Source organism: Poecilia reticulata, linkage group LG3, assembly GCF_000633615.1.
Source record: "Poecilia reticulata strain Guanapo linkage group LG3, Guppy_female_1.0+MT, whole genome shotgun sequence".
NCBI lineage: Eukaryota > Metazoa > Chordata > Actinopteri > Cyprinodontiformes > Poeciliidae > Poecilia > Poecilia reticulata.
Window position 1 is genome coordinate 27997716 of NC_024333.1, and position 22972 is coordinate 28020687.

Genomic DNA, 22972 nt, shown 5'->3' on the forward strand with positions numbered 1-22972 from the left:
GTGTCTTAATGTGTGAACCTGAGATGAATCCCATCGACGGGGAGAGAGTGTCGAACTTCTGGTCATGTTTGTCCCTCTCCTCTGGAGAGATCGCCCAAACAGCAGAACCACCTGCAGTCACACACAGTTTGAGACGTCACAAATTTACATTCAATAAGTTTTAAATAATCAAACATGGCTGACAAATCTAATAAAAGAGGCGCATCATAATAAATCAGAATACTGTTGGAAAGTTCATTTATTTGAGTAAAAAAACAAGAAAAAAGGAAAACAAGAAAAAAAATAGGAAAAAAGAAAAAGGGGAAAAGGGAAAAAAGGGGAAATAAGGAAAAATGGGAAAAAGGGAAAAAGGAAAGAAAGAAAAGAAAACAAGAAAAAACAAAATAGGAAAAAAGAGAAAAGAAAAACAAAATAGGAAAAAAGCAAAAAGGAAAAAAAATTTAAAAGAAAGAAGGGAAAAAGTAAAAATAAAAAAGGAAAATAAGAAAAAAGACAGAAAAAAGAAAAGAAATAGGGGGGAAAAATGTAAAAAACGGGAAAAAGGACAAAAAAGAAAAGAACGAAAGAAAAGCAAACAGACGGTGTTCACATGGGAGCACAGATAAGGAGGAACATAAAAGCCGACATCAGTGAGGGGTCGAGAATGTTCTGGTTTATTGACAAACTGATAATGAGGCGCTCACAAGCCGATACCTTTAATTATTATTTACAGAAACAAAGTCGGCTAAACGAGACTCAGTGGTTTAGTAGAAAAACAAACATTAGTTAAACCTTAAACATGCCACCAAGAAAAAAATACTTAAAGTAGAGCTGAAAAATAAAAGAGCTGACAGTGTGTTGGCCTCAGCACAACTGCAGAACAATGTTTCTTTGCAAACCAACACACTACCTCATTTACCCCTCCCTCACACACACACAGATGCACACACACGCACTGCAGAGGTCTTACCATTCATATTTGCAAGGGGGGGAACTCCCAGTGGCGTCCTCAGCTACCGCTCACGGTCATCTGCAAAGCACAAAGTCACAGTCCATCAGTCAGAGCTGCAGCTGCCCCAGCAGCCGAGGAGTCGCACACAGAGGAAGGGCAGAGCGATTCTGATCAGTCATCGGTCGTAAACAGGCTTCTCTTGCGCTCTTCAATCAGGGAACATTGGCGGAGACCCAAACCCTTCAGATGCTTCACTATTCTCCACACAGAGAAACGCTTCACAACCAAAATGCAATCAATGATAATAATATACAGCTCTGGAAAAAACTAGAAGGCCACCTAAAATGATCAGTTTGCATGTTTATAAGTATATGTTTGAGTAAAATGAACATTGTTCCTTTATTCTATGAACTACTGACAACATGTCTCTGAAATTCCAAGCAAAAATTTAGTTTTTATTTGCAGAAAATGAGAAATGGTCAAAATAAGGAAAAAGACGAAGAGCTTTCAGACCTCAAATAATGCAAAGAAAACAAGTTAATATTAATTTAGAAACAATAATAATAATGTTTTAACTCAGGAAGAGTTCAGAAACCAMTATTTGGTGGAGAAACCAGGAGGTTTTCAATGGGGTTCAGTGCAGATTCGAATTTACTACTATATTTGATTAAGTGGACATTAGGACATAAAAATGATTGGTGCATCTATTGCAGTTTTGGGATGAACTGATGATCTAAAATTATGTCTTTTCTTGGTGAGCTTTTCAAGAGCATTAAAATGTAAAATGGTAAGTGACGATTTTCTTTCTAGCACAATAGTTTATAAGCTAAATGTAGAATAAAAAACAAACAAACAATAGTACATCTGGGTTACAAAAACGTTTTTAATTTTACATTTAATTTTGAAATCTAAGCAGCTTTTGGTGTGATACATTGAATCTTACAGCAATTTCCAATAATCAATGAAAATTCAATGAGTTTTGACTGTCAGCTGATCTCAGATTAGTTATTACATCAACTTTTACCATCTTTACCAGGGAATGGTAAAGTTTTAAATTTTGCTCTTTTAAAGGTTATGTGTGGGAAGAGGTTGTGATCTGTAAACATGGTGAATCTGAATCACAATTTCTCTACAAGCACAAAAGAAGAAATAAGTTACYGATTCATTCCATTCACAAGTACCACTAGTGAATACCGCGCCATAAAAAGGTGTTTGTTTTTGACATTTTGCCACATTTAAATATGTTTGCATCATTAAAGAAATGCTAATATCAACCTGAGTGAACACAAAAAGCAATTATTATATTAAAAYGTAATTTAAGCGAACGGACTTTGGAGCTACACGAAGTCCCAACAGGAATGGGACAAAGGCTATAAGGTTGTTTTTTAAAGCAAGGATAAATGTAATGAGTTTATAAAAATGCATTTAAACATATATAAACAAAGGCACATACAAACAATTATTGTGCCACCTGACTTTATCAAACTAACTTCAAATTTGCTCTGTTACATATTTTATCGATATCACCTTTAAAAGGAAAAAAACATTTTGTGGTTTAACACCAACAAAGTAGAAGTGAGCTGACGTAACATMTAATATTTATAGCTCTCCGAGTTATAAACGTATTTAGTTACTTTGGTTTTTGTATTGTCGTTATTCTCGTGCTGAACACCTGCTTCCTTTCTGATTATCTCTCAGCCATCGGTCGGTCACTCTAAATGAAGGAACGGAGCAGACGCCCTAATCTTTCTGCACAGCTCAGCTTCCTGTCTGATACCAAACGGTGGTAAACATTTCCTCATTAAACATCGGTCAAAAAAGTTGATTTTCCCAGACAAGAAAGGCGATATTGAAGGAGATATATTAACWTTTAAGCACAGGAGGGAAGCAGATATTAGACCRATAAATGATTTTAGGACTCTGCTGATGCACGAGTTATTTGCTAATTAGAGGAAACATAATAAGGGTGAAAGTGAAGCCTGCGGTCCGGTTGTTACTCTCATACGGGCAGAAAACAGCGAGGAGGGACCGGGCCGCTGCCTGCCATCTGCCTCTTATCCGTCTCCACATCACTCCACAGCCGATCCTTCTCTCACCGAGTCCAATGAACTGTCCTTCCACTCTTAACTTTATTCTTTTGTCCATTCAGCCTCTATTTTAACTTTTTATTTCATTAATTTCATGGCTGAAAGGTCAATCTGGATTCCTCAGTACATAAAATGGTACTGGTAGACATGACAATGATATTAATTCTTCACGTCATAAAAACACTAAAATACAAAATTATAGAACACAGTCGACTACTGAAGCATTACATTTTGCAAAATTCCATCATTAGATATCACAATGTTTAGTATTTTTATTAATTATAGTTCAAAAGAAACTCTAAGCATCTGGGCTTTTAGTCTAGATCATTGGTCTGCAACCTTTACAATGCTAAGAGGCAGATTCAGTGCAGCAAATTAAGATTTGTTCAGAACCACATATTTAAATTATTTTGCTTAAAGGCTACTTTGGAAAAATAGTCTGTTTTTGAGTTTCAGAATAAAGATGTATAAACATAAGAAGGTTGATATCTTTCTTTCTGTGGAAATTAATGAAATAAAAAAGCTATTTTTTTCCAACTTATTTATAAAATAAAGTAGAAATTAAAATATTATAACTGGTATTTTTAGGGTATGCTGTGGTGGCGCAGGGGTTAAGCACAACCAATGTATGGAGACCTTAGTCCTTTACGTGGCTGTCACAGGTTCGATTCCTGTGAATCGAACCTGTGAAGGCCTGGCGACCTTTGCTGTATGTCTTCCCCATCTCTCATTACCAACTTTCCTGTCAATTAACTATCAAATAAAGGCCACTAGAGCCAATAAAACCTTAAAAAATAACTGGTATTTTTAGTGTCATTCTGTCATAGAAAATCCACTTAATACATGAAAAACTGATTAAACCAGGATTTTGTGTTAAAATKTATACTTAGAAACATTAAGTGTTTCTAAGTATAGAATTATTAAGAGCCATTGTGGATCATTCAAAGAGCCACTTCTGGCTCCAGAGCMRYAGGTTGAAGACCCCCAGTCTAAATTTAAAGGGACTCAGTGTTTCGAATGTTTTACAATTTTCCGGCAGTTTGTTTAAGCCTGTTGCAACAAGTAATGAATCAACCCTTATATTATGAAATCTAATAAATAAATTGATGCTGTAAAAACATGCTTGCAAAGCAAAATGGTGGACCTTGGGCTTGATGACATCACTCCGAACTATGGAGAGTGTTGCTCGGCAACAAACATAAAGAAAGTAGCAAAATTAGTTTCAAAAGTTTAATATCTGAGTCGATCTGTAGGAAAATGTTGGCAAAAAAAACTAACCCCAAACATACTAATATTTAAGAGTAAAATAAGAATTATACATAAAAAAGAGAAAATGAAAAAGGGAGCTACTGGTCAAGTAATTAAAGTTCAGCATCCAGCCGTAACCTAAACCAAACTGTTACCTAATTTGATAATTCAATCCTAAAATGAAGTCCTAAACAGAAAAAAACAAATAAATGTAAAAAAATCAATAACTATGTGCCTGCGGTGACAATTATTTGGCTGCATGTTACAAAAACCTCCAACACAAAGGTTTCCACTCAGGTTTTAGTCCATTTGTAAAATAAATAAAACACATTTTATTCCCACAATGTGTGTTTGACTGACAGATATGATGCTCATGTTGTGTGTGAGAGGAGGTAAGAGGTTGTAACTGCATTCATCCCAACTATAAAACTACTGAATCAATACAAGGCTCATAAAGTGGACAACTGGCAGTCTGGCACTAATGGAAAAATGCAGCCAGTTTGTTATTGAGCAGCAAGCTGTGCAGCAGACAAGCAGAACTCAAATTCCCTGAAAAGTCATTCATTKTATTATTTTATGTAAAATGGGACAACGTGTATCAATCAGTGTCAGGTAAACTGCAAACCTGGCAGATGAAGGATATGACAAGATGGAAACATTACGTCATTTAGGCGATGTAGTAATTTAAATGTGAATTAATTATGACACTCATGTACATCTATAGAGCTTTGCAGCTAAACTGCTCTTAAAGCAAGCTACATATCCATTGTTACTCCTAAATCAGGTCTTCCTGATTCTTGAATATCTGCAACTCCATTTATAGACATTCTTCAGGACACAAACTTCAAGAAAGCCATTAATAAACAAAAAAAAAATCAGAGGGTCAAATGTAGAGCCTTGAGGTACTCCAACATTATTGCTAACAATTACAGAAAATGTCAACTATGCTAGCAAAATGTTTCTAATATGCACATATAATTTCACCAATTTTTTCCATTTGATACAACTAGACCTGTCACAATCACAAATTTTAAATTGTCCCAGAAGTTATTGCGATAAATGGTAATATTGTTTTCAAACAATTTTCAATTAACATAATGGTAATGACATCATAATAATGCAAGAAAACATCCTCAAATTTCGAAACACTTTAAATTCTGAAGAACATTTAACGCAGGAACTGGGAAGACATTTTAAATATCCAAAACAAATAAACAAACAAATAAAAAAATTAAATGAATTATGAAGTCTCTGTAAACATACTTGTCCTTCAGAAATATGTTTAGTTGAGACTAAAGCACTAGACTTCATCCTCATCCAGCTTTTGTGAAAAACRATATGTCATACAAATGGAAATTATTATTGTTTTAATTTACGATGTGATTAATTKATTTATTGCTCATCATGACAGGCCTAAATACAGCTTAAATCATGATGACCACGGTTTCCTACATAAAGCTCGCTAAGCCCGGAAGATGCGCTAGCGGCCTACTCCGTTTTTAAGTTGAAAATTTGTTTAAAGTTGACACAAAATGTGTAAATATSACTAGTGTTATTGGAAGATATTATTCACAATACCTGAWTCCCAACTATAAAGTCCTAATAAAATGGAAACCTAAAAGAAACCTTAAATAAACAAAAACAATGCTTAGCCTGGTGGGGGAGCAAGTAAAGYCTGGAAGCCCRCCAGGCTTATAATACAACAGAAGAAACCCTGATGACTTTGCAATAAGGACCTTATGGTTAACAGATAATATTACATAATAACCAGAGTTCTCTTCTCCACTGTTTGACATCAGATTTAATCATAGCTACAATAAAATTAACTGGTTTGGGATTTTCTCCAACCAACTGCAGCATCCAACAGTTGAAAAGTCTCTCTGACATCAGGTAGCATGAGTCAGTGTCTGGGTAGATCTACTAAATCAGCAAGAAGGTCAGGCCAACTAAGATGCTTTTTACTGCTTTATAATCAATATGTTCAAATACAGGGAGCATTAAACAAAATACAAGTATCCATCCAGTATGAGTCTGGAGCATTTTCTGTCTCGCCAGAGCTGAAGTAAACGGASCTCTGAGGTTTTTAATGCATGGAGTGATCAGTCTTGCRCTGTGAGACTGATGAGCTAATGAGAATATTACACTGTAGRATTTTTAATGAATCGCYGCTTTGAGGTTTTGTGTTTTCCTGACCTACAGAACAGCYGACTTCAGGAGCAGACGCAGCTTTGCAAACCTCATGCAAATACTTTCAGAAACCATCCTGCGCTTTTCCTCCGAGTCTACACTGAGGTCTTGATCTGCTGAATGAGTCACTATTTGCATCACGATAAAGTCAGATGGAATCAGGGCAATGGTCAGCTACTGGAGCTCCACTTTCTATGAAAGCCAACTTTCTCTTGTGCACCAGCAGTGACGCAGTGCYTTCTTTCTAATTACACTAAAAACAAACAGCGCTGAAGAAAATGTTCATCAGCTGACGGMTACCAAATAGTGAAGCAATGAAGCAGAGTAGTGCAACCTATCCTGTTGCGGATTACTAAAGAAATTATTATGCAAAATTACCAAAAGCAGAAATTGCACAAGGCTGCAGATGAATACATCTGAATGGACTAAATTATTGTTTACACTGATAAAATGTGTGTTTTGTCTGCACCAGATCCATGTTTGATTTGAAACACTTTTATTGTTATACGTCTGGATTCTACATGTAGTAAATGTAGGATTATGTCGGTGGATAAAGAGTGGGAATATTAACAAGTATATACTCCCTTAAATACGTAAAAACAAATAAATGTCAAATGTGCAAAACCCTTTTCATATCTGAGGCTCCTAAACTAATCGGTACGCTTTAGCATGTAGCGACTAGCCACTGCAAATCCACTGTGGCTAGTCGCTACATGCTAGTAGCATGTAGCGGTAAAATAAAACGCATCATAACTCTGAATGCATTTATTTCTGTCACTGAACTCTCACTCACATAAACATTGTTTGCATATTTTCTAATCTTTGTGTATCCCCACTGATCAAACGTCAAAGACAGCCAGTTTCAGTAAAATGTCATATTTAACATCATGCATTTGGACAAATGCTGTAAAAATTCCTAAACATTTCTAACTTGGTACCACAAAATCCATAATTTTGATTGGAAAAAAAAAAAAAAAAATCACAGAATCCTGGAGGAACAGCTATTTATTGACTTTTTAATAAATAGCTGTTCCAATTAGTTTAATTGGTTTTATCAATAGATTCTGGCACAATCGGCCCTTTAAGAACATTCAGATTTTTTTATTTGGCCCAAAATGAAAATTTGACGCCCCTGCACTATTCTTAAAAAAAAAAAAAAAAAAAAAGTAGATATTAGTCAAAAATCTGAATAAAGACCTCAGACTTCAAATACTTTTGGAAACTGACCAATAAAAACCGGGTAAGTCCATCTTTCATTTTCATATCCCCTCTAAATTAAGCATTATTATACAGAAACTAACTAATAACACAGCAATACTCAACAAATGCCATTTTTAGCTGAAGTTACACATCATTAATAAGGCCTACATAAGCAAACTTATTTACTTCAATGCACTGAAGAGTTGAAAGTCGTTTTTTCCAAAGTCACAGGAAGCTTCTTGGTGAACTCGTGCAGCGGCGGTAAAATAAACACCCCACTTCCTCAGAGAGTGGTCTCCGTCTCTACGTTTGATCTGGTTTCATGGCCAAACCTCGCCTGTATTGGTTCTGCTTCAGACCGGGACTTTTGTCTTTAACCCACCACATACACACAACAGAGAAGTGTTGGATAAATATCTCAGCTGGCTCTGACCTTATCTGCTTCAGCAGCAGCAGCAGAGCTGAACATGTACATTTCCCTGTTATCTCCCCTTTCTGCTTAATTTGCTTTTTCTCTTTCAGATTTGACCCAGAAAAGTATCGAAAATAAAAAATTACAGCATTTTTCCAGTGTTTTTCCTTTTCTTTTTCTCTAACCAAATCTAATAATTTGAGCAAATAATAAACAGCCGTTTGTGCTCTATTGCCTCTTAATTAATATTTTCTCAGAAACAAGTGCTGTCTGACTGGCTATTTTATTGAAATGAAAAAAAAAATTTAAATTCAGCCGCCTCTCACACTGACCTCATAATAATGACATCAGCTTAAACCACAACACTATTTCTGCTTGATGACTTATCCTTCTGAGAGCGTCTCATTTATCTTTTCACTCATTTCAGTGACAAAAATTCACCAAAAAACATCAAATTTTCACATTTTACCACAAACGGCAGAAATCCAGCAGTGGTGTTTGCTAGGCTTGGATTGAGGTTTAAAACATTGGACTAGCTTCACTGTTTGTTCTGCTGGATTCTGTTTTTTTAAGAGGCAAGGCTTGCCCTTCCCTGCTTTGACCCACCCTGATTTTCACATAAAGTGAAGAGAGAGAAAAGAAAAATGGTATTTTAAACAGGTTTTCCAGCCATTCTGTGGACATATTGCAATGCTTGATCAACATTATCTGCTTTTATTGTGGCAACAACATTTGAAGGTTTCTGAAAAGTATGTTTCTGAGAAACTCACCAACTATCATAAAGCTAGCAAAATTTTGATAAAAATATGAGGAAAATGTAGAATATCAGGTTTTTAGAGGATTTATCCCATAAAAAGATGATTATTCAACAGATAACTGAGCATTTTCACGTGAAAGCTGCTGATTCCATATTGAGACCGATATGGACAACAATCAACGACACTGCATCTACTACAGGCTATATAAAAAGAGTCTTAAATCCAACAAAGAACATCAAGAAATACCCTACATATACTTTTAGTGTGTGAATAGTGGCAATTTTTTATTTTTGACATATCAAAGATTTATGGAGTATGAATAATGGATATTCGGACCAAACAGGTCAAGAATAACAACAGATTCAAATCTAAGGCTGATTGTTTGGCACATCTTTAATTTGTGACCCGTTTATGTCTTGCTCAAATGAAAATTATCCAGCCCCTCTCTTTATAGTTAACGTGACTTATTTTGGATGGGATATTTTTCTCCCAGTTTTTCATGTTTTAGCTGGTTATTTTGGGTTAAGCTATGTCTCTGATTTGGTTAATTTGTGCATTTTGTTATTTTAAATAACTCATTTTGTCTTTCAGTGGTTGTTTTGCATTTCCACGGCTTTATGTTTATGAGATTGTAAACTTGTAGATTATTGCAATATAATGAGTACAAGTGAAACATAACAGCACATTACAGTTTGATCTATCTGCTATAAAATAATCAGTCTCTCTGATTGTGGTCTAATTTAATAAAAACACTCTAACCACAATAAAAAAATAAAAACACCAGAAAAGCTAAGTCAGATGTTGAACCAAACACTTACTGGAAGTTGAGCAGAGTTTGGTTAAATAAAAAAAAAGTCAGCTAAAGTTTTCAAATACTTGTATAGAAAAACTACAGCTGTGTTCATGCTTAACCAGACCAACTCAGATCCAGATTCCTGCAAATATTGAGAAGAATTTCTCTCTTAATTTTAGGATTACGCTATGATTTTTGATTTAAAAAATCATTCTGGCTGAATCCAAACTTATTTCAAGGCAAGACATTCTCTGTCTGATACCCTTTGGGCCAATGTCGCTATAAAGGCTGATAACATATTTACCAAGTATATTTTTCTACCCACAACCATACTGCTGACACAGCTTCTCTGCTTCAGTTACACAATGCAGATATTTCGACATACGGACAAATATTTTATTAATTATATAGCTAAAACTCACACAGCTTTGATGGAAAATAAAGAAATTATTAAGAAACATCTGTATAAACCCAACTAATCTAAATATAGGAAAGAAATCGATGAGTTGGCAACAGTATGGTGACTATTGTTAACTGCAAATGGTCTGTCAGTCAAACCTCTCTAACAGGAGAGCAGAAGAGGACAGTGGTTGATTTTAAGACCTTTGCAGAAGATGAAAAAATTGATGGATAAGATTGGCTTCACATGCAAGTTTCAGCCGATCACCGATCCCCCAAACTTAAGAAAATCTACTATTGTTAACAACAAATGTGCAGACGTCACCTGATGGGCCAATCTATCAGTCAAACCTCTCTAACAAGAGTCCAAAAGAGGACAGTAGTAAAGTTTTAGACCTTTGCTGAAATAAATAAGATCGGCTTCACATGCAAGTAGCAGCCAATCTCCCAGCTCCTAAAATTAAGGAAATCGGCTGGCCGATAAATCGGTGCAGCCTTATGTATCATGTATCGTATTTTCCGCACTATAAGGCGCACCGGATTATAAGGCGCACCTTCAATGAATGGCCTATTTTAAAACTTTTTTCATATATAAAGCATTAAAAGGCGCACAGAATAGACGCTACGGTAGAGGCTGGAGTTACGTTATGCATCCACTAGATGGACTAAATGGAATGTCAACAAAACAGTCTGACTCTGGTCAGCGAAGAAAGCCTTCCGCGACTGGGCCGGGGCGTGGCCGGACGATGGTCACACTTCTCCGTTCGCGCACAGCATGTTTGTGGAGAACGTGGTGCTAAATGACCTGCAGACGACCTGGTTCTAGACGGTCGGTAGGTAGATAGGTCAGTCAAACTTTATTAACAAACCAGCGTTCTGACAACTATCCCAGCATGCACCGCGCACTGCTTCTTCTACGGGCAAAATGAAGTCGGCGACTGCTTAMCGTAGTTGCTAGACCTGTTGTKGCTCAATATYGGTCCATATAYAAGGCGCACCGGATTATAAGGCGCACTGTCGGCTTTTGAAGAAATTGAAGGTTTTTAGGTGCGCCTTATAGTGCGGAAAATACGGTAACTGTTTATATCTGTCGCCGCCATGATTTTTAACAACTAATCACATGAACCAGCTTATTCACATGTGACTTTTATTTAATGGAAACACTGCAATTGTAGTTGTTTTTTGGTTTGTCATTAGCAGAATATAGACAAAGATTTGCCCACATTTGTAATGGAAACACAGCTAGCCACGAGACAGAAACAGCCTTTGRTCAGAGGCCTCTTCAAATTTGCTGCTAGACTGACTGCTACCAGAGATCCTTAATCCCCACAGCATCACCATCCACAGCAACTCTTTTGAAGATACTTTAATTTTCCTTCAGAATACATAAAGTATTTTAAAATTTAAATTAAGAGGCTGTTTTAAACCCTTTTGAAAGTTTTATTAACATATTTTAAGATTAGGATTGGGATTATGTTTATCCTATCCTGGCTTTGAAAGCTCACATCAGGCTGAATATCAAAGCCAAACCTGCACAGTCACTCTACMGACCTCTCCTTTCTGCAGACAATCCGCCGGCCTCTATGTGTCTGTTGATGAACTGATAGAGTTACATTCCCTGATCACTTGTCACCACTCACTGAGACCTGCAACCTGTTTGACTCGTTTCAACCGAGAGGAATTTAAAAGACTTTCCGGCAAATCTGCCTTTGCAAACTTTCCAGCAACAGGCCTGATCTTCACTTTAAAAAGTGAACCCATCCACACCGAACCTGCAATAGTCCACGAACGTATCAGGCTAATGAGAACAGAACTTAGCTAGCTAACCGAACTACAGCTCCAGCCAGTTTGGGAATCAGCAGAGAAGAGATGCATCACTCCCTACAAACATCATTTTTACAACATATTTCCTGGAATCAAAAGTTGCGACACAAGCAAACACGCCGGGACTATTTATAGTTCATAGTATAAATAAAAGTTAAAAGACATCGTTTTAGTTCTTTACAAAGCTAACATCAAAGTTACAGTCGTGCTTAGACAAGCAGTTTCGCTCGCGTACCTTTCACTCCCACGGTCAAACCTTAGAAAACGCCAACTTCCGAGCCGCCTCAAAAGTATCCCTCAACACTTCTGGGCGATTTCTCGGACACGCTGTCAAGTTTACTGTCCACGGAGAGTCGAGGCTGGTGAGTTTTACCCACACTGGTAAACTCTGGGAACCTGTTGCTGACAGCTCCGTGTGTCACACCAACAACATGGCTGACGACGACGAGTGTTCACCGGAGGCAGCGGGGCTCAGTTAACGTCCGACCGACCGCGGTGGGAGGAGACGGAGAGAAAGGGAGGGATACCAGCTCCACAGATGGACACACAGGGGAGAGGACGGGACATAGAGAGACAAAGGACACAGCAGCACAGACAGGACTGTCATTTCTTCATGTTAAAGGAGGAATTTACTGATTTCATCCCTATTTTTTACAGAGGAAAACTGCCATTCAGTGGCGGCCCCAGACAATATTTAAAGGGGCAGCAAATTGAATTTTTTTTTTTTTGGGTGGGGGAGAGCACAACTTAAAAAAACAAAGAAATAAAACAAGCATTAAATAAATCAAATAGATAGATAGATAGATAGATAGATAGATAGATAGATAGATAGATAGATAGATAGATAGATAGATTTATTGGGTTGTGCATTTATTTCTTGATTGAAGAACATAACAAGATGTCTGCTCCCACACCCTGCCACTATTGGTGGAGACTATTGGTCAACATTTTTCAAGTGGGAGTCATGGCCCCACCTAGCCCTCCTTTTGGAGTGCCAGTGTGTCCCCTGCCTGGAAACTTGGAAGCACAAAAAATTAGAGGTCCCACATCACTCATAAGCAACTGAATTAATGTTAAAAAGAAAAAAAAAATCAATTTGATTTGGCATCACCACAGCATCACTAACTTCTACCGTCTTCTACTAGGTTTTTACTGATATTTGAGACCCCAAATTAACTTTTTATGACACATTTTTCAAACCTGGAGTAGTTATGAGAAACTCTTATAAACTATATGATCAATTTTCTTTTAAATGTAGCTAGCTTACGCTTGTTTACCACAATAAACGCTTGTTTACTACATTACCCATGGTGCATTGCTGCTACTTTGCGACATTTTACCACAAACGTCAGAAGTAACGTATGACAGACCGTTGTGTAGACAGAAATGTTCAACAAGAAGCCACGGAGGAACTTTCGCCAGAGAAAACAGAGCTCCAGCGAGGATGAGGACCAACAGAAGAACGGCGGAGAAGGAGATGAACCCGAGGAGGCTCCRTCGGTGATAAACAAGCCTCCCAAAGCGGCACAGAGCCGCGGCATCTCCTGCAGTTCCAAGCGGGAAGCGACACCTCCTCAGGCGGACAGCAGTGATGGAGAAGCCGCGGCCGAGGCGCTGGAAGTGACGGAGGACAGAGATGATAAAGATGGAACAAAGAMGACAAAAAGCTCCGTCCTTAGTTTTACAGACGATAAAGAAGGTAGCTAAATTAATGCGCTAAATTGAATAAATAAATATTTTCCGTCATTGACAGTTGGAAGATGGCAACGGACATACACGTTTCATATTCATATCTCTTGAACTTTTCACATTACAAGTATAAATCACATTGTCAATACATGTGACAAAAGCATGTATCGGCTATTTCTTTGACTGAAATAGTCTTCCGATTTAGAACAGGGGTCTTCAACATCCACAATGACTCAGCAAAGAATCAACTAAATATAAATTTTAGCACCAAATGCTCGTTTATGCAGTTTTTCCATGTGTTGCGTTGATTTTCCATAACATAATGAGTCTAAAAATACCAGTAATATTGTTTTGAGATCTATTTTATTTCAGAATTAAGTTGGAAATTATGTGCTTTTTTTCCATTTTCATTAACTTCCACAAAAAGAACGAGATCAATCATCTTTATACTGAAACCCAAAAAGAGATCTAAAATGTGAATCTTTGAAATAACACATTTTTAAAAGTAGCCTTTTATTTAAAAAATAAAGAAGTACATTTGCTATTCTAAACAAGTCTTAATTCACTACACTGGAGGCAAATATGGCTCTTAGGATTATAAAGGTTGCAGACCAATTAGATTAAAGTTGGATTAGGTACATGCATAATGCTCAGAATGTCAACTAAAAACTTTTCATTTCTTCTTCTTGTAGCAGAAGAATCATCTTTTAAACTAAAGAGGTCCTCTGATAAAGCTGTGGTGTTTCAAGCCAGGAAGAAGGAGATTCCCCCCACCAAGCCGAGCCGCACCAAAGGTAAAACCACCAAAATGTTCTCCATTTTCCGATTCCTCCTTCCTCTAAATGTATATGAACCTAAATTAAGTCCAGATCAATATTTATCTTTTTAAAAATATATACAATTTGCTTTTGAGGTAAAAAAAATAAAAACCTTCTTTGTATGTAAACTACTCAAGTGTCATAGTTATAGCTTCACCTGGTTCAAATTCTGTAAAAAATGTTACATTTTAAAATACTCATCTTATTTTATATTAGAATACTCATCTTGTTTGTACATTTGCTTCTTTTAATGTATTCCTAATACTCTAATAAGCTTAAAAAATCTGCAGAATGTGCCATTTTTTCTGAATAATCATCAGAATATCTGAATACTAAAATAATTTATCTGTAGCTCTACCTATAATCATTGTGTGTTGATCAAATTTCTTCTGCGCTGCATGTCTTCCAGCTTCTGGTGGTACAGATGCCCCACCATCTGTTTCTCCCAGTCATGTAGACAGCAGTGAGGCTTCACCGTATTCTCAGCATAGTGATGATGATGATGATGATAACGATGATGATGATAACGATGATGATGATGATGATGGTGACGATGACGACGACGACGACGACGACATCAGCAGTAACGATGGTGACAATGATAGTGATGGAGGTTTTGCCAGATCACCTGCAAGTAGCTCCAACACTGACTCCAGCTGCTCTGCTGCCAAACCAAGTATGTCTTCATGTTTACTGAATGTATTTATTGAAGGAAGTTGTGATGGAGAAGGCGTGCTCAAAGTCTGTCTAACTTTTGGCTACTCAGCCGTTATCCCTAGAGCAGAGGAGATACACGCGGCCAGGAGGCAGCGGCGCGCGGCGCGAGCCCAGAAGGAGTTCATACCGTTGGGTAGGGATGGCCGGAGCTCCGCTGGCAGCACCCCCGATCACTACAGCCGAGACGATGAAGAGGACAGAGTTGAAAATGACGACGACGATGAGCCAGACGACCATGAGAGAAGAATCGAGTTCGCCCCACGAATGAAGAGCATCAGGGAGAGGATTGCAGAGAAACTAGGTAAAGACGAGGTGATACCGTGAGAGAGAGCAACCAGAGATACTGTGAGCTTCAGTAAATAAAATAAAAAGCATCTGTTCAGAGGTGGGAAAAAAATGTAAGTAAATGCAAAAAAAAAGATGCAGTGTTGTCTGGTTTATATTTTTGAGGAGGAAGTGACGGAAGTCTGTCAGGAAGTGATGAGGAGGAGCAGGATCTTTGGGAGCAGACACAGATTGGAAAGGGAGTCAAGAGACGACCAGGGGAACAGGTGAAAAAAACAAACTGTTTCTTCCCATTCTTCTTCATTTTCTGCTCTTTATTCATGTCTGTTTCTGTTTTATTTTCTTGTCCAGTGTGATCTCCTCATTCGCTTTGTCCCTCTAATTCTGTTCCTGTTGTCAAGTTTGACTATTAATTGGAAAACGTTTTTTTTAACAGAAAGTCTCTTTTTTTTTTTCCTTCTCAAGAGTCCGTCAGGCAGCGAGTGCAGCAGCTATAGCAGCAGCAGCAGGCCAGACAGAGGAGGACACAAAAAGAGACTAACAGGGGCTAAGATCCCAAAGACCCTTCCTCTTGTTTCTGTCTCAACGGTGAAGAAAAGGATCACTAAAAAGTTAGTTTTCCTCTCATTTACAAGGCCTGCACTTACATCATAACAATCCACCATCACACTGATTCAGACATAAATTAATGCGGGTTTAATGTATTTTCACTTCAAACCTTGGTGTAGCTGCAACTAGCAGAATCACTGTTAAAAACTACAGTTTGTATGTGACTAAAGTAAACTAATGGATGCTTTTCTGAACTGAAGTTAGAATGTAGTGACATTTATCTAAATAACAACCAGGTGTTTAATATCTTTAAAATCAGTTGTTATAATCAGATTTTTAAAATGATCCATAGTTAATGGTGTCTACACAAAAATTCAAAATGCATAACATAAGCTAAACGTGTTTTTAATAACAGTTACAGTAATAATATTTATTTATTTGACTTTTATTTATACAAGTTCTCATTGAGATGCAAGATCTCATTTACAAGAGAGACATGTTTTAATAAAACAAACAAAATTACAAACACAGCAACAAATAAATAATTAAGAAATGTGGCTCAGTTAAATAAGCTGAACATTTATTTACCGTAAAGTTTTCTACATTTTCTAGCAGTTTTTTTTTCTTTCCCTGATTTTCAGAGCCAGAAATATTTCAGAGCTGTGAGGGAAAACTGTTGAAGCCTGTAGATACCTTAGAAGCAACATAAACATCTTGAAATTACACTGATAAGGACAAAAATGTATACTTTCAACGCTTAGTGATAGTTAAAGGACTTGCCATAAATTTACTGAAAATAAAAATCGATTTCTCGGATACAAACATTCAAGTTTCCGTTCCCTGTGACGTTCTTTATTCCAGACTAATGCATTATTTTTAAGGTGTGRTTGTGTTTTTGTTTCACCGAATATAAGATCACTTTTCCCCTAATTGTGTTTTGTCTCCAGACTGGACTCCCTGAAGGAGGTGTACAGAGCRCGGCAGGCGGAGCTGAGGAGGATGGAGGGCGACGCCGAGAACGCCAAGAGTTCATTAGAGCTGCTGGAGGAAAGTTCCTCTGAGGCTCAGCTCAGGTTTTACAGAACCATGATCCTCTACGCCCACAACCTGGTTGAATGTCTGCAGGAGAAGGTCTGACTTCACCAAGGAAATCAACATTATTAGAAAAAATTATGAAAATATGTGTCACTTACAAAGAAGACTTGACTCTCCACTGTATGGAGTATAAAATTTATTACTGATATTTAAAGGGGACATATTATGCAAAATTCACATTTTACATATTTTTATTTTTATATGACTTAAGTTATTTTTGGCAATAACTTAATGTTTTTTGCTGTMTGGAAAATTAGCCATTTCAAAACCTCCCTGCTTGTTGACAATCGACGCGCATTGTCCATCACCTAGCAAGACCAGCAAAGCCTAGCCCGTTATRTAGCAACTCAGGTGGAGCTCCAGCATGTTTGGTCAGCTGGTTTTTTCTGCTGTACAATGGCTGCTGGTAAAGACGAGTGTTTTGCTGTTGACTTACTATCCAGAAACCACTTGCTGCATTCTTGTTGGTTGAGCAGGAGGCTCCACTCCTCCTTTTCAAAGATGTACGGTTGTGTAACTGTGCAACTGTTTGCAGCCACCGTCACATGCGAGTAAAAACGTTGAGTTGGGAGCTGCTTATTGGGATTTAAAGTAACAGAGACCCTAAAAATGGCTCTTTCTGTCCATTTTGAACTCTTTTTCAGAACTGACCAGAGTAAAATCACATTATCTAAGAATGATTCTGTGCAAAAAAATGTAATGAACATATTTTGTATCACCCATAGATCTATTATTTTTTTAAAAGGTTTTATTGGCTCTAGTGGCCTTTATTTGATAGTTAATTGACAGGAAGGTGGGTAATGAGAGATGGGGAAGACATGCAGCAAAGGTCGCAAAGGCCTGGAATCAAACTTGCGACAGCTGCGTTGAGGACTAAGGCCTCCATATGTGGGTTGTGCTTAACCCCTGCACCACCAGAGCACACCCCACCCATAGATCTATTCTAACCTGATCAAGGAAGCATGATRGGTCACCTTTAATACATTATTTTTAATCGACTAAAGCTTCTCTCACTAATTTCTTGTCTTTAGATTATTGAAATCAATGCCTTGGAGCTGGAAATGCACACTCTGTTGTCTGACCACATGGAGGCGCTGTTGGATCAGAGGCGAAAGAGGATAAAAGAGGAGGCTGACCGCCTGCAGCAGCTCAGCWGTAAGTGGTTGCTCTWTGCCACAGGTGTCAAACCAGTCCTGGAGGTCCACTGACCTAAAMCTTTTAGATGTGACTCTGCCGCACCACACCTGAATATAATAATTAGGTCATTAGCAAGGCGCTGGAGAACTTGTCTTCACAAGAAGGAGGTAATTAAGCCATTTCATTCCAGCGTTTTTTGTACCTGTGGCACATCTAAAAACTGCAGGACAGCTGCCCTTGAGGACTGGAGTTTGACACGACTGCTCTATGCTATACAACCAAACATCCAGGAAGTGATGAAACATTTAAACTAACTCTTTGTCTCTTGTAGATAACKCAGAGGAACCGACTGGCAGCTCTGATGTTCAGTGGTTAGTGAAATTTAAAATTACTTTCCTGTTTTAACTTTTTTCTATGAAAAAGCATAGTCCTTACTTTTAATTTTTCTGTGTGTGCAACCTGCAGTGAAGTGGCCAGAAATCCAGAGGAAGATTTTAATTTGCCTGAAGACGCAAAGCTTTCTGCAGAAGAAGAGGAGCAGCTTCAGGAGACAATAGGTGAAAAACAAATGAACCTCTTTTATGAGCCTTTACTTGGAGCAAACTGAAGTAGTTGTCAATACCATGGATCAGATATGCAYGTTATCGATGATCAATTAATCTAAAGTCAACTAATTAACTGATTTTCTTGAAAATTTGGGTTTTCTGAGCAACTGTCTTTCCACAACATTAAAAGTGCTAAAATTTTCATATGCAAAATTTAGAAAAAAGAAATTAAAATGTAATATTATTTTGTGTCAGCTGTATTAAACACTGTGGTTTTCTCACATTATTTCACATAACTGTTATGTTAGTATAGCAGAAACATCTTAGGTAGCTGAATACAAAAATGAAAAGATTAAAATTTGTGAAATATTTAATGCCCCATTGACACAGATGTTCATAYAGTAGTTAAGTCTTTGGTTGCTCCTGAAGAAATGTTAAAACTTAGCTGTTTGAAGCGCTTTAACTCACGACAGCCCTCAAAATCAACGTTGCTTATTAGCATCATGTTTTTTTCCCCCCCACTGTTACAGATTTTCTCCGTCTTCTCCTCCGCTTTTCTGTCGTCACGTCCTCGCCTTTGTAGCACATCAGTCATTTTCGGTTGAAAAGTTTATGTCGCTTCGTGATGTAGTTCGGTTGAATTTGCGCAATTAAGATGAAACTTAAGTTGTTTCAAATCAGAACCGCATAAATTGCATTTTTCATCCTACACCGGACTCTGTTTTGACCGTTTGTGGCCGCYATCTTTGTCCCTGTATCAAGGGCTAGGATGATCAGTGGCGCCCTCTAGTGGTTGGAGGCCAAACTACAACACTTGAGGAAGATCTAAGCTACGTAATTTAATTAGTTAATCAATTGAAACTAATTTTGAATCTAATAAACTGCTTATTGATAATTAACCATAAGTCAATTAATTAATTGTTTGCTTTCCTACCACAGTGCACGTTGCGTTTGTACTCTATTTGCTAAAAGTTTACTGTAGGTGCTTATTTTTTTGTTTTCACTGGATGGATTCTATGCTCTCTCTTCAGCTGATATCCAGTCGAGAGCTCGGGCGGTGTTTGCTGACGTCCAAGACGACTTCTGCGACGTTAAAAAGATTCTGTCTCGATTTGAAGAATGGAGGAGGTCGTACTCTGACTCCTTCCACAATGCCTATATCTCTCTGTGTCTGCCCAAGCTGCTCAACCCCATCGTTAGGCATCAGCTGCTCATGTGGAACCCGTTAAAAGTGAGAGCAGAGATTGTAAACGATCAGGCTTGGCCAAACACGTCGAGGTGTTGATCTTTTCTGTGTTTGKGTCGCAGGATGTCGATGGAGAATTTGAAAACCTCCCGTGGTTCACAGCAGTGGAGACATTTTGTCACGGACACGGCCATGAGGAGCTGGAGCACACAGACAGACAGACGCTCTCTAACRTCATGGAAAAGWCTCTTCTACCCAAAATGACCAGTAAATAMYACACACTCTTCAACTTTTACTGATAATGTTAACTTTTTAGATAATATAAAGGTGAATTAATGAGCTGTAGTCTGTAATTGTTTTGTCTATTGCTTACCATTTTGTCTGTAGTTTTCTTTTTTATTTTCACAATACTTCATGTTTCCCTTCTCAGGTATTATCCGTAATGGTCAGTAWCTAGAAGAATTAAGAGCCAGTCTTTCAGGAGTCATTAATTGAACAAATTAATTTCATAGTTTCCACTGAGTGTGCATAATCAAATCACAGTAACTAGTTTAAGTGAAGAATGCATACAACCTTTGCTCAGAGAATTTAGGGAATCAAAGGAAACTTAGTTTTTTTCCCTGCTTTTCACAAACACAATTCTTCAAAAATTGCATTATGCTTTTTTTTTTTTTTATTAATTTTTATTTATTTTTTAGGTGCATGGTTTTATTCTAATTGTAAATTAAAAATATAAAAAGCATATTTGCAGCAGGAACACAGACCAAAGTATTACCTTTTTAAGCTCACTGCATAAGGATAATTTGAACATCAGAGAAAAGATGAAAGTGAACAAAAACAAAGCAAAAATAAAAACAAAACATACAAATRGAAAGAAAAACAACTTTCCCACCCTTCTTCCCCCACATGTCTCTTACTTCCTGTGCATTTATATCTTTACACTCGTATATCCAGTGTAAAGATATACACTGGATAATAATAATTAAATTATTTGAGAATAATTTAATTCTCAAAGATTAAATTATGAGATGTAGCACCAGTGGGCTACTTTGAAGCTGTATTATGCTTTTTTGCACATATTCAAAACAACACAGTAATATTTGTTTAAATGCAATTAAAATGCATCTGCTTGACTAACATTTTTAAAGAAGGTCTTAACACGTTTTAGGAGACTACAAAGAGATTGTGGAGATGTTGGATTTCACATTAACAAGCAATGTTTATATTTCTAATTTTAATGTAGCTTATTTTGTACAGAATGTACAAAATCTGCTGACRATCATTTTTTATGTCAGAAAATGAGGTAGAATGTAGAAAATACCCCAAGCTGGGATTTAAATTTTGGATTTAAGCTGGAAGGCGACAGTGCTGCTGACTCTGCTTCACTGTGCGGCAGTGTGAAATCGTACTGCTGCTATCTTTGCCAGCAGAGAGTTTTCTCTTTCTGTACGTTTTGTCTGTCAGGGCAAGTGAATAAATAATTTGTGTTTTTCTGCACAGGCCATGTGGAGCTGGTGTGGGATCCTTTTTCCCACCAACAATCCACCTGCCTGTCTGCTGTCTGCCACAGGCTGAGGGAGGATTACTCCATCTTTGAAGGCGAGCAGAGTAAACCTGTGAAGGTGAAGCCAACAAACATTTAGGTTTTGATGCTCGATTCCAAAGTTTTTTTTGTTGTTGCTGAAATTCTATTTTTACTAATACTAATTACATAATACTAATTAAACTGCAGTGAGACTTCTGCGACCCGTATTCGCAGAGGTTATGTGCAGCACTGCACATAGCAGTGTACTGTTTGTGGAAGTAATGGAGTCGTTTATGCATCAGTTTAAAGTTTATTTAGCAATTAGACCAGACAACATCATATCAAAATGAATAAAGCTAATAAAAAGAACATTGTGGAGCATTGACTGCAGCTTTTGTAAAGAAATCTGTTTGAATTTGTAGTCAGAAACACAGGTGGTCTGATTGTGATCTGCTTTAGCAGACCAGACTTTCTTCATAAGTTCGTAATTATAATTTTCATCCATTGTTTTCATCCTGATTTAATGCCTCTGGCTTTTTATGGTGCAGAAATATGATGCATGTTTCACATCGACGACATAGAAGTTGGATAAAATGCAACRTGACCAATCAGAATGCAGAAGCTTTGAAAACTATTGGACATGTATCCGAATTAGTACAACAGATTGTATATTTTAGGGTGAAAAAAAGAAATTTGGATGTTCAAACTGCAGTGAAACGGCCAGACATTGGTCACATATAGGCAGAAAAGCAGATTTGGGTCTTATTCACATGCTGTGCGAATGCAGCCTATGAAACATACATGAGATGAACTGTATTTTCTGTTTCTTGCAGGGATTTATTGAAGCAGTGGTTCAGAGGCTCAGAAGCTGYGTAGATGAAGATGTCTTTATCCCCTTGTATCCAAAAAAGTCAGTATACTAGAGTCATTAATCTGATTGGATTAAATTCCTTGTCTATAAAGGATCATTTTGGATTATTTTGTGCATCATCATCTCAGTCACACTAATGGTTCATTTGTTTTTCCTTCCAGGCTCCTGGAAGACAGATTGTCCCCTCAGCGCCGCTTCAGAGACGAACAGTTCTGGATGGCTGTAAAAGTAACTAAAATATCTCTTAGATTTTAAATGTTGTTGCCTTTAAATGATTCCAGGCTGAGTTTTTTTTAAGCTAATCAGGATTATATTATGCCTTTATTAGCTGCTGGGGAACATGGGGAAATGGGATCTGCTGCTTCCTGAGTCCATTTTGAAAGAACTAATGCTGGACAAACTGCTGAACCGATACCTGATGATCACCTTGTCTAGTGRGACGCTGTCAAGCAGAGTTGTTTCTGCACACAGAAAGGTATTTAAATATATCTAAACRCAGAGTTTACCCTGGGATCTGTTTGTAACCTTTTCTTTGGCTCCAGATTGCAGAATGTCTGCCTGACTCTTGGTTTGAAGGAGAAAGCGTCTGTTTGCCTCAGCTACAGAATTTCAGGAACAACATTGTTCAGAAAGTTCACAGCCTCTGCAAACAGCAGCCGTCTGAAGATCCAAGCAGCAGGTAATGCAGCACCTGTTTTTATGTAGAGATCATCAGT

At 37.5% G+C, this 22972-nt stretch overlaps 2 protein-coding genes across 2 annotated transcripts in view; one reads left to right on the plus strand and one right to left on the minus strand.

Annotated features, from left to right (window-relative positions):
• itsn2b (intersectin 2b) overlaps nt 1-12445 on the minus strand; it is a 44998-nt gene extending 32553 nt beyond the window's left edge. Inside the window, exons 1-3 of the mRNA XM_008405778.2 lie at nt 12075-12445; nt 950-1009; nt 19-111 (exon numbers count right to left, since the gene is read on the minus strand). Of these exons, the coding sequence (XP_008404000.1) occupies nt 19-111; nt 950-956 (100 nt within the window). The 5' untranslated portion in view covers nt 957-1009; nt 12075-12445. The remainder of the gene's footprint in view (nt 1-18; nt 112-949; nt 1010-12074) is intronic.
• A 733-nt stretch (nt 12446-13178) lies between these two features.
• gcfc2 (GC-rich sequence DNA-binding factor 2) lies at nt 13179-22966 on the plus strand. The gene is made up of 17 exons (XM_008405777.2): nt 13179-13538; nt 14221-14322; nt 14756-15022; nt 15113-15364; nt 15514-15614; nt 15814-15959; nt 16845-17028; nt 18024-18147; nt 18461-18500; nt 18595-18686; nt 19706-19905; nt 19983-20127; nt 21361-21482; nt 22219-22295; nt 22418-22484; nt 22585-22731; nt 22799-22966. Exons 1-17 carry the CDS (start codon nt 13226-13228, stop codon nt 22937-22939), a joined length of 2520 nt encoding a protein of 839 aa, XP_008403999.1. The 5' UTR covers nt 13179-13225; the 3' UTR covers nt 22940-22966.
• The last annotated feature ends 6 nt before the right edge of the window (nt 22967-22972 follow it).